Source organism: Ambystoma mexicanum, chromosome 1p, assembly GCF_040938575.1.
Source record: "Ambystoma mexicanum isolate Mex_15411 chromosome 1p, UKY_AmexF1_1, whole genome shotgun sequence".
NCBI lineage: Eukaryota > Metazoa > Chordata > Amphibia > Caudata > Ambystomatidae > Ambystoma > Ambystoma mexicanum.
In genome coordinates this window covers 201302814-201315031 of record NC_090921.1, presented here as the reverse complement: position 1 = coordinate 201315031, position 12218 = coordinate 201302814, and the positions used below count along the sequence as shown (strand labels likewise).

The 12218-nt window shown below is 42.8% G+C and overlaps 1 protein-coding gene across 1 annotated transcript in view; it reads left to right on the top strand.

Annotated features, from left to right (window-relative positions):
• The first annotated feature begins 1982 nt into the window (after positions 1-1982).
• Positions 1983-12218, top strand: part of LOC138467981 (extracellular calcium-sensing receptor-like) — a 66462-nt gene continuing 56226 nt past the window's right edge. The window contains exon 1 of the mRNA XM_069608376.1: positions 1983-2258. Within this exon, the coding sequence (XP_069464477.1) occupies positions 2001-2258 (258 nt within the window). The 5' untranslated portion in view covers positions 1983-2000. The remainder of the gene's footprint in view (positions 2259-12218) is intronic.

Genomic DNA, 12218 nt, shown 5'->3' with positions numbered 1-12218 from the left:
CCTGACATGTTTCCGCCTTGTTGGGCCTCCTCAGTGAGGTGCAGCTTGGTTCCCTATGGCGCAGCAAGCAAGAGACCCACGTCTGGGCATGCCCGCTCTCACATAGTAAGACAAATTAAAACAAAAAAAGTAATGGTTGGAAGGTTTCAAATTGCTCTGAACCACTGTCATTGCTCTGGGAAACCTTCCACACCACTGTTTTTTAGCCCATTTGCAGCCATTGCAAAAGGGATCCAGCCATATGCAAATCTATCAGGTACATCCACCAATGAGTGCAGCCCTGCCCCATATGCTAGGCCAGGTGCTCTATGCACAGAAACACAAGCAACACCGGGCATGTTTCCGCCTTGTTGGGCCTCCTCAGTGAGGTGAAGCTTGGTTCCCTATGGTGCAACAGCAAGGAACCCCCATCTGGGCATACCCTCTCTCACATAAGGAGACAAACTAAAACCCAAAATGTGATGGGTGGAAGGTTTCAAATTAATCTGAACCATTGTCATTGCTCTGGGCAATTTTCCATACCATCGTTTTTTAGCCCGTCTGCACCATTGCAAAAGGGGTCCAGCCATATGCAAATCTGTCTGGTACTGGCACCAATGAGAGTAGCCCTGCCTGAACTGCTAGGCCAGGTCCTGTCTGCTCACAAGCAACCCCAGACATGTTTCCGCCTCGTTGGACCTCCTCACTGAGGTGCAGCTTGGTTACCTATGGCACAGCAGCAAGGGACCCACGTCTGGGCATACCCTCTCTCACATAGGGAGACAAACTAAAACAAAAAAGTAATGGGTGGAAGGTTTCAAATTAATATGAACCGCTGGCATTGCTCTGGAAAACCTTCCACACCAATGTTTTTTAGCCCATTTGCAGTCAATGGGATCCGCCCATATACACATCTGTCAGGTACATCCACCAATGAGTGCAGCCCTGTCCCAACTGCTAGGCCAGGTCCCCTATGCACAGAAACACAAGGAACCCCAGATATTTTTGGCCTTGTTGGGCCTACTCTTCTGTGAGGTGCAGCTGCAGCATGGTTCCCTATGGCGCAGCAAGCAACATGGAGTGCCATCAAGGATCAAAAGAGGAAATGCAGATCGTCTCAGGGAGGCATTGACATATCTGTGCATGTGGTTCTGCATCAAGTCAGGATGATGCAGATAAACATGTGGAAGAGGTACATTGGCCTGAACAGTGCATTGGGCCTCAGTGCTGAGCTACCAGCCATCAAAGTGGTGGAGTGTGATGGTTGATAGGTGGGGTCTGCATATATCATTAGAGGAGCATTATGGGAGATGTGCATAGCCTGGGTGCACAGGAGCTCCAGATCTGTGCTCTGCATAAGCTGGACAGAGTTGACATGGGCTACTAAATGTGCTTTGCCAGATCTGAGCATTATAATACAAAGGAGGCCCAGAGTTTTGAAAGTAGGTGGACTACAGGGGCTGTTCATGCCAATCTAGCAACAGGCGTGTTGCTATCTTCGACTAGGGACCTCATTAAGGGTTTGGTGGTAGCGCTAAAACATACAGTATTTGATAATATGACATGTTTTACCGCTCTGCTAAATTATATGCTTTGTTTCCAAAACTATTTGCTACTTATCAGTTTTATTGGCAGTGATGTGAGTGTGTCACAATGGAGGGAGAGGCTGAACATGAACACTGATTTACATTTACATTCACTTGAATAACAGATGGCAGCGTAGGATTGGATGTAGGATCATCTGCAGAAGGGAGAGTTGGTCTCTAAAATAGCACGCAGGGATCCAGGTCAAAACTCAAGTGCATTCCAAGAGCTCCATGTTGACTAAGTCTGGAATGGTAGCAGGTGCCCAATTCAGGCATTAAGGTGAATCAATTTCATGATTCCTTGCAATGCCATGAAGAGCATCATGTATGCTTGTTATTCATATTGCAAACAAAGGCTTTTCAGAACTCTCCTATATCTCTGCACTCTTTCCCTATTTCAGGTTTCGTTCCAAAAATTACCGGGCGCTCCTAGCCATGCTCTTTGCGATTGAAGAGATTAACACAAGCCGGCTTCTATTGCCCAATGTCACGCTTGGCTTCCAAATCTATGACTCCTGTAGGATAATGCAGAGGTCCCTCGAAGGTACTTTGTGGATTCTGGCAGGGCAAGACGATGCTGTTCCAAATTTCCGCTGCCGAGAGAAATTCCCGCTCATGGGTGTCATCGGTGATGCCGGGTCATCATGCTCCATCGTCATGGCACGGCTACTGGGACTGTATCGTTTGCCACAGGTAAGAAAGTGAGAATGATATTCATCTCACTGGCCAATGGGAATTAAGAAATTAACTTATATATTGGCTACCATAAAAAAAGTCAAGATATATGGGAAAAAAGTACCGACTACCTGATAAATTGAATTCTGTGACCACATAAAAAGGTCATAGAAGGTGACAGAACTCCGAGGTGACTTGCAGTACCCTTGTAACGTACAGTAGGGGATATCGTATTCCTTCTAATACATGGCCACCCCCTTTAATCCCTTGCCTCGTGCTTAATGCAAAACATCTTCCTTTTGTTGATAGACACCACGTATATGCATCTTCTTATATGGTGTAGTTTAATACATTTCATCCCAAACATTTTCGTTTTGTCTTTTAAAATAAGTAATAACATTCCGATTCTTGCTCTAATGTGTTAAACTCGGGCTGCGCACAAAGGAAACATACTACCTTAAAGAGGTCTTGGCTGTAAAGTGTTGCAGAAAGCAATGTTGCCAGACAAGTTTGGCAAGGCTTTCATTCAATGCTGCAGTGGCAGCTGGAATTCTGCTCTTCGCTGGCTACCTGAGTAGCAGTCATGTATTTGTCTTAGTACAGGTACAGGTACTGGTCTAAAGTGAGTTCACAAACTGTCTGGTATAAGAACATTATGTGTAGGGTCGTATGCTTGTATTACAGGCTACCGTGTATTCTACGATTGTAATGTCAGTCCCCAAATAGCCAACAAATACTACCGATACTAATAGTACTCAGATAATGCTACTTTTCACTCAAACAAGAGGAATTCATTATTGAGTTGGTCCAACAGGCATTCGAACCTATAACATGCAGGTGGCACTAAGGGCTGGTTGACAGGTGTGTTCATGAAACATTGCCGTACCTGAACTGGAACACAGGCTGCTGAGGTCAAGACTATAGGATCTATTGACAACAGATATCTCTATGGAAGGGTTGGTAAACCACCCACATATTAAATAGGGGGGCAGGGACAAGAAATAAGTAAAGTGAGGCTCAAAACACATAGCATCAATGTACCCTGTGCACCTAATTTGTACTATGCATTCGCTGAGGAAATAAGCTGCTTATGCTGTAACGCTTACCTATGGCTTCTTACGTCCGGTACAATAATGTTTTAGATGAAGTCAAGGTGCAGCACCTATTAATCCAGTCAGGTATGTTTATCTGTGTCGTACTTTTCAAAACTCTGAGAATACTCTTTCCCAACAGCCGAGCCTGATGTGCACACTGTTTTCCCCGGATATCATTTATATAAATGAGGATCAGCTTCCTGCAGGGGAGGGATGCGCGAGCCAACCCATCAAGATGTCAGCATTTCAAATACCTCTTCCCAGAAAGTGCTGACCCTCTCACAAGAGTTGAGTTGCAGTAGATTTGCTCAATATCCAGAAGAGCTAATTCCCACCGAGACTAGCCATGAGGCATTCCATGACCTGTCGACTACTTGCACTAACAACACCCCATGCACCTCTTTCTAAAGGCACTATTTTAATTGGTCAATAACAGAACGTGGTTGTTTTCTAAAAATGGGCTACTGCTAAAACCAGATATTCAATTCCTTGAAAACCCATCACATTGGTTGCACAAGAAACAACACAGCCCAGAGGCCCAGTACATGGATATTTGTATTATGCTATGTGTCTTACCCTGTGCCCATGGGGAGGAGAAAGATTACTGGCAGGAGTCTATGTGCATTTCCTTGAAACAAATGCCGAGTAAAAAAATACTCGGCAGCATTCTATGTGCATTCCATTGAGCCTATGGAGAGTGGAAATAATACTGCCAGGACTATATGCACATTCCCTTTAGCCCATTGAGGGCCCATTGAGGGCCCCTGATCCCTCACACCAGAGAGAATACAACCCGCTAGGGAAGAAAGGCCAAAGTCAATCTTGTAAGGGAAACAAGTTTAATCTCACACGCAGATGAGAGCAACAGCAAAGAACTCTGCTGCAAGAACGTTCTGCCAAAAAGAGGTACAAGCAGACACTTTTAAAGTACATAGCGTCGTAGTGACGCAACAACATACACTTAAAACCTGTGTGGCTGATTGGATGGACCCTACACTTGTACCACCTTTAGACATGAAGGATGGCAGTTTACGGTCCCAGCCCAGTCCGTCCGTCTTCCATCACGTGGGTGCTGTGTGGCTCATCTTCTTCTCATGTTGAAGGTTAGAAAACAGATTAATTATCTTCCTACTATACAGCTTGTTTTATTCCTCAAACTGTGCACTTAGCAGGCCTTAAGATGGACACACAGGAAGTTCTGGGGCACTCTAACCTTCACACACACATTTCAGTCACTCCCTCTGCACCATCCGTCTCCAAGGTCTCCACCCTCAATTTGAAATATAATGTATCCCTCCCAGCACTTCACAATACAAATCATATGATTGTTGCGTCAATGATACCCCCAGACGACCCTCTTTGAACATGCCAGGACTTGTTACTTTGGGGTTTGTGGTCAAAGGGCACCTGGTGTCCTGGGATTTAGGGATCTTAGGGTTCAGTCAGTTATATGGGCTATAACTCGTGGTCACCTGGGAATGGCCAGTGTGAGATAACATGCACACCAGGCACCGGTCTCTGATCGCGGCCTTGTAGGGCACATTCCTCTTGGGTGAAAGACACATCTTTGCAACACTTTCAAGAACTATGAATAAACAATGTGACGGGTGGGGGTGTGAACTGTACTCATGGGATCTCAGGCATGACTAGAGATTTCTGTGAGCGTGTGAATTTGGGCCTGGAGCATGTAATGCTGCATTTGCCGCGCATGCCTTCTCTTCTACCTAGAATTATTAGTATCTACGTAAAATAGCGATGCCGCCCGCGCCTTGGGTCTCACAATATGGCTACACTATAAACGGTTATATTAGCATGGGGTCCTGCTGGACAGGAAGGCATCCCTCTCATTGTCCCCCTGACCCCTGGCTCATCACAGTGCCTCAAATGCGTCTTGCCTTACTTTAAAGTGCCTAGTGGGGTGGGGCGTGATTGCCCTCTTCCTAACACCATGGGGAGTAGAAATAATACTGTCAGGATACCATGTGCATTCCTTTGAGCTCATATGGAGTAGAAAGAATACAAGTAGGATTGTATTTGCATTATTTTGAGCCGATGTGGAGTAGAAAAAATACAGGCATGATTCTGTGTGCATTCCACTGAGTAGCAGAAATACTGGCAGGATCCTATTTGCATTCCCTTCATCCCACTGGGCGTAGAAAGTATACCGACTGTATTCTATGTGCATTCCCTTGAGCAGACGTGGACCAGAAAGAATACCGGCAGGATCCTATTTGCATTCCCTTCATCCCACTGGGCGTAGAAAGTATACCGACTGTATTCGATGTGCATTCCCTTGAGCAGACGTGGACCAGAAAGAATACTGGCAGGATTCTATCTCCATTTCCTTGAGCCGAGTGGAAGTAGAACGAATACAGGCTGGATACTATGTGCATTCCTTTGAGCCCGTATTGAGTAGAAAGAATACAGGCATTGTGTGCAACAACTGAGTAGCAAAAAGACCACCAGGAATCCATTTGCATTCTATTGAGCCAACTGGGAGTAGAAAGTATACCAACTATTTTTCCATGTGCATTCCCTTGTGCAAACGTGGAGTAGTAAGAATATTGGCAGACATCTATGTGCATTCCCTTGAGCCTAGGGGTAGTAGAAAGAATACAGGCATGATTCTGTGTGCATCCCGCTGAGTAGCAAAAATACTGGTAGGATTCTATTTGCATTCCCTTGAGCCGATGGGGAGTAGAAAGCATATCGACTGTATAGTATGTGCATTCCCTTGAGCACACGTGGAGTAGATAGAATATTGGCAGAATCTATGTGCATTCCCTTGAGCCCAGGGGGAGTAGAATGAATACTGACAGGCTTCTATGGGCATTCCCTTGAGTTCAGGGGGAGTAGAAAGAATACTGGTAGGATGCATTGTGCATTCCTTTTAGCCCATGTGGAGTAGAGATAATACTGGATGGATTCTATTTACCTTCCCTTGAGCCCAGTGGGAGTATAAAGAATACTGACACGCTACTATGTGCATTCCTTGGAGCCCAAGTGGAGTAGAAACAATACTGTCAGGTTTCTATGTGCATTCACTTGAGCCGATTGAGAGTAGACAAAATGCAGTCAGGATGCATTTGTAGGATGGATGTTGATTGGGAAAAACACAGTGTTGCCGAACAGTCAACAATGTTTGACGGGTGGCTCTGTTTAGTTGCCTTCATGGTTTATCTCAGAGTGCCAACATGTTTGAGGATTGAGGAGTTTCATTTTATGGACGGTTTAAACAACTCTTTTGGAGATACATGATTCTTGCTAACTTTATTGATGCAATTTCTTGCAAGTATAACAACATATTTTTGTCTAGTATGCATGGTTAGGAAAGTGATTTCAGCATTATTTAGTAGGCTTGGGTTTACCATGCTTCAACCATTTCTGTATTATATGTTTCCCATCAAGAAGCAGCACAGTAGATGTTTTCTTCTCCTGAGCCTTTCCCCAATTGTTAAAGCTATCCTCTCTAATTGCTGCAGATGCAGGATGACTGTGGGTGACTTTTTAGAGCATGTGCAATTGATTCAAGATTGAGTCATGTCCAGAGATTACAGTCAGTAAAAAAATAGGGGACAGACTGCCAATGTGTTTACACTTGTAATACTAACTATTTCACAGGTCGCAGCCAACTGTATTTTACCATTAGCTCATGTTGTTTAAAGCTTCCCAACTGTTATACCTTCATTTGGGCTCATAGGATTTGTTCGGTGATTTTCTTTTTTGAAGTTTAAGAAATGTGTATTTCAATAACATAGCCAGTTGATAAATAGTTACACAGTATAATCAAAAGAAAGTCCTATCCACAGCAGTTATAAAGGGCAGAATCATCGATTAATACTGTGATTAACAATGAAATAAAAGCTAACCTAGCACACATTTGGCGATAGATGTTGTATTATATACAAATGACATTTAATGACGTAACCAATCAAGATGAAATAATGCACAGACACACACAGAAGGAGTACATCACAAACAGTTCCTGAGAGACATCAGGATTACATTAAGATACATCATAAAGCAGGAGTGGAACTTGATAGAAAATGAAGTTCCATTTCAAGTCATGTTTTTTACAATATTAATGTAGTGGAAGTTAAACATTTTTCAAGTCTATGAACATTACAAACTATTTTCCAAAAACATTTTATAAGTGATACAATGCAATTGCTTCCAATTGGAAGTGATTGTTTGAATATCATTATGTATCAAAAGATCACAATGGAACAATCTTAACACAATGAACACCACATGTTAAAATGAAAAACAAATTGTAATTTAAAGATTCGCATGATTACATTCCAAACATTTCTCCAGAATAGCTTAACAAATTTAAATTTCAACAAACATGTGTTTATAAGAACCTTCTGTTTCTTAGCAAGTCCAGCATTCGTTATCTGCTGAAAGATTACAGTGAAATAATCTAGAAGGTGTAACACATACTCTATCCTGAAAGAAATGCATAGTTTGTGTTAGGTTTGCTTTTCTCCATTTACCAGATCCCACTCTGGTGCCGAGTTAGTTCTGACACCAATTTATTTATTTATTTTTATTTTATTTTAGTATTTGTATAGCGCACTACAGCCCAGAGGCAACAAGGCGCTATAAGGAGATTTAAAGAAGGCTTACTTGACGGTTACAATAAGCGACCCCAGAAAGGTATACTCAAGCAGATTCAGTTACATGGTTACAGAAGATATACAGTCCAGTTACATGGTTACAGAGGATTTACAGTGAAAGTTACATTTAGTTACTCATCATCTTTTCTGGGTAGCACGAGGCATAACGGATAGTGTCCTATGCAAGGTGATACAGTGGAGGTGCAAACCTGGCAAGATGGGCAATTTATACAAAGAGCTGGGTTTTCAAAGCCTTGCGGAACGCTGTGTAAGAATCAGTAGATCTAATCTGAGCTGGGAGGTTGTTCCATAAGGTTGCCGCCATAGAGGGGAAGCTTGTGCCTCCTGCACGCACTCTGCGCGTGTGCGGGACAGTGAAGCGGTTATCATAGGCTACTCTAGAGGGTCTGGTGACAGTTTGTCTGGTTATCATCTGTGTCAGATAGGGGGGCGGCCTGATGGTGCAGACACTTATGTGTAAGGGCCAAGGTTTTGAAGACCACCCTTTCCTTGATGGGAAGCCAGTGTACCTGCCTTCTGATCCCTGAGATGTGTTCCTTGCGTGAAGTGCCGGTAGCGGCTCTTAAGGCATTATTTTGTGCAATCTGTAGTTTGGCGAGTTTTTTTTTGGGAGGTTCCAATGAACAGCGCATTACAGTAGTCCAGTCTGGAGCCGATGATGGCTCTGGCAATTGAGATGCAGTTTTGCCGTGATAGGAAGGGCCTGATAGCATTTATGAGTTTGGAGTGATATGCTGCGGAAGAGGGGACGGCATTGACCTGTCTGTCCATGGTGAGGCTGGGTTCTAGATAAACACCCAGTGTTTTGATGGTTTGGGAGACTATGATGGGAATATTATCCACGGTGAAAGATTGGTAGTTAGTTTCAAGTTTGCCCAGCGTAGATCGGGAACCGACAAGCAGGAGTTCGGTCTTATCACTATTTAGACAGAGCCAGTTCTCTGCCATCCATGATTGGATGGTGACGTAAAGCCTGTTAAGTGTGTCCAGGTCTGTGCTATAGTCACCTGACAGGGCGATGAGGACCTGTGTGTTATCTGCATAGTTTGTATATGAGATGCCCAAGGAGTCCAGTATCCTGAAGAGAGGCCTCATGAAGAGATTGTAGAGTGTGGGGGCTATGCAGGAGCCCTGTGGGACTCTGCATTTGATGGAGCTAGGTGTCGTGTTAGCAGAGTCAGAAAAGACCTTCATTACCCTCTCCTGAAGGAAAGAGGAGATCCAATCACATGCTTTGGTTGAGAAGTGGGCTGTTTTTCTGAGATGGTGGCATAGCGTTTTATGCTTGACCAGATCGAAGGCCGCAGAGAGGTCAAGGAGTAGGAGAAGAGCTGCTTTGACCGCGTCCCTTAGGTCATCTATTTGATTTTTTAGGTCAAGTAGTGCCGTCTCGGTACCATGTCGAGGGCGGAAGCCACACTGGCGTAGCCCAAGGAGGTGGTTGTCTTCAATACATTTTCGAACCTGCAGGTAGGCTGCTTTGTCCAGGTTCTTCAGCAAAAAAGGGACGGTTGTGATGGGACGGTAGTTCCCTAGGATGGAGATGTCGAGAGATGTTTTTTTTAGGAGAGGTTTAACCCAAGCTTCTTTTAGAGTTGTCTGTACATGTGACGATTGAAAGGAAGCGTTGATGAAGACAGTGATGATGGGAGCCAGGGCAGGCGCGCAGTCTTTGATAATGTGTGAGGGGCAGGTATCTCCCTTGCAATTAGAAGGCTTAATGGATTTTATGAGTGCAATGACCTCAGATTCAGTCATGTTGGAGAATTCAAATTTCGGTACTTGGCTGGGAGTGTCTGGCGATCGGGCTATAGGAGCTTCAGTGAGATCATCAGTCACACTAGTGTTAAGATATTTATATAATATTGAGGCCTTACAGCTGACATTTTTCAGACATTGTAATCTGCCCTGATAAGGCAGAATATTAATACCCAACCAGACCTCTATTTATTCCATCAATGCATTCATAATCTTAGCAAACCAATGTCAATAGGAGAGAGTTAACATTTCAGTTTAAATGTATTAAAGGAAATAGGAATCCCATCCACCAGGAATTGGTTAACAATGTGATGTCTTTACAAAGCCACAGTTTCCAAAAGAAAGAGTTACCATTTGTATGAATATGTTTATTCAACCATTTGAAAATGTGAAATTAATTCATTAGGTTTTCGAATAAGTGGCAATAGAACATTTCTAAGATGTTCTGCTTAAACCTTGATGCTCACATTTGTAAGCAATCTGTTTGTATCTTTTATATGACAGCAATCATCAAGAGATAAGGGGGTTACAAACAATTCCTCCAATATACACTGTGTTATACTTTCATGACTATCTGCAATCATGCACCAAGCTTAAATCTGTTTGAATAAGAATTCTGAATGATACAACTTGAAGTTGGGAAATTTGAAACCACCATTACAAGTTAATTTCTTATATTTTTAGAAACAGCATCAATAATATCTTTGTCAGAAACTGTTCTAGCTCCTAATCCATCTTCAATAACAGGAAGTTTAGATCTTTCTTTTTTAAAGAGGCAAGTATGATGCAAGAGATTTGCTGGTTTTATTTGATATTGAGTTGAATGAAATTCTGTGTTTCTTATTTTCCCATAAGAATGTCACCAACTAGAAGTCAAATGATTGTAAGAACGAGTGGGAAAAGGGCTTGGATATCATGTAAAGTATATAAAGTGCAATTGAATAGATCATCATTTTGATTGATTCTAACTGTCCCCACCATGCAATGGAGTACCTTCATTAATAAGTTCACCAACCCTCGACATAGGTAACTTGGTATTTTGTTTCATAATATCTTTAAAGGATGAAGAAATAGGGATTCCCAGATATTTAATGCATGTTGTACACTATTAAATACCACAATTCAGAATATCATATTTAGTGCAGTGAATATTCAAGGGTACGATTTTGGACTTTAACTACATTTAACATATACCCAGAAACAGACAAGAACAAGGACATTCTGCACATCGGGTAATCAATACTAGTATTAGGATTCTTCAAAAAAGGACAATATCATCTGCTTTAGCAGAGAGTTTAATATTTAAATTAGACAACTCAATGTCATAAGGCATGGTTGTGCTCTGAGTCTTGGGCCCCATAAACTCTCTACTCTTTTTGTCACCCTCGGTGGTATGCTCCTCCTCTGTCATCCATTCATCCCCCCCTAATACTCCTGCCTCTGTCTGTTCTAATAGACTCATAGTCTAAACTGTCAGCACGCTGTAGTCCCAGCCATGCCTTTCATCATTGCAGCCCTCATCCTTTACTTTGACGTGTACGTCCCCAATCGCTCTACTGTCAATTTGAAATAAAAAATCACCTGCACTCGATTCACATGTACGTATTGGTGCTCTACGCCCCTCTCCCTGTTCCAGCATCACTTGTGCAAGCTCTGCATCTGTCCTTTGAAGCTCTATTTCCAACTCTCTCAATGCCCTGTTCTTTGACTCTTGGGGAATGAAAAACAGATTTGTCTTTGGACTGAGCTGAACAGTCACAGCTCCACATCACGACTTTCATTTTGTTCATTGTGTACTAGATCTCAAAATCCAGTATGGCAGCTCTCTTGCCATGTCGACCCACTGACCTTGTTTCTACCACAATACCTCTCTGACTCAATTGTCTCTCTTCCCTCCATCTACTTCAGCTCCCTTCTCGCACCTCACTCAAAACATAACCTTGCATACTATTGCTAAATCCAGGGCCTATATTACACTGCCCTATCTATAAACTCTGCAACTACAACATTAATACAGTTGTTGCTCATTCTCTGTTGCGTTATGATGTATCACAAGTGATTTGTGTACCTTCTGCCGTGCAAAAACCTGCTCACACTGTGGCACATACTAATAGGTCTTTCTCAGCCTAAACCTTTTTGCCTGGCTGGGATGCTGTACTTGCTTTCCAACATGCATCCCAACAAGAAAAATACATAGATTGCCTTACTCTCCAAAAAAGAAAGCAATACAGCAGTTCAAAAACAGGCTAATTCTGAGACAAGTTTAGCGACTCTAAAAAATGAGAAGATAGAGTCATAGAAACACTGGAAGCAAGGCAAAGAGACATAGCTAGAGCCAAGCACAAAGGGACTGATGGAGATGAGGAGCACAAAAGGAAAACATGACATTAGGAAATTTTGAGACACCCATGGTCTTCAGGAAAGGAACTACAGTAATAGAAGAAAACAGCACTGAATATGCATTCCCTAAAAAGACATGGATTTGC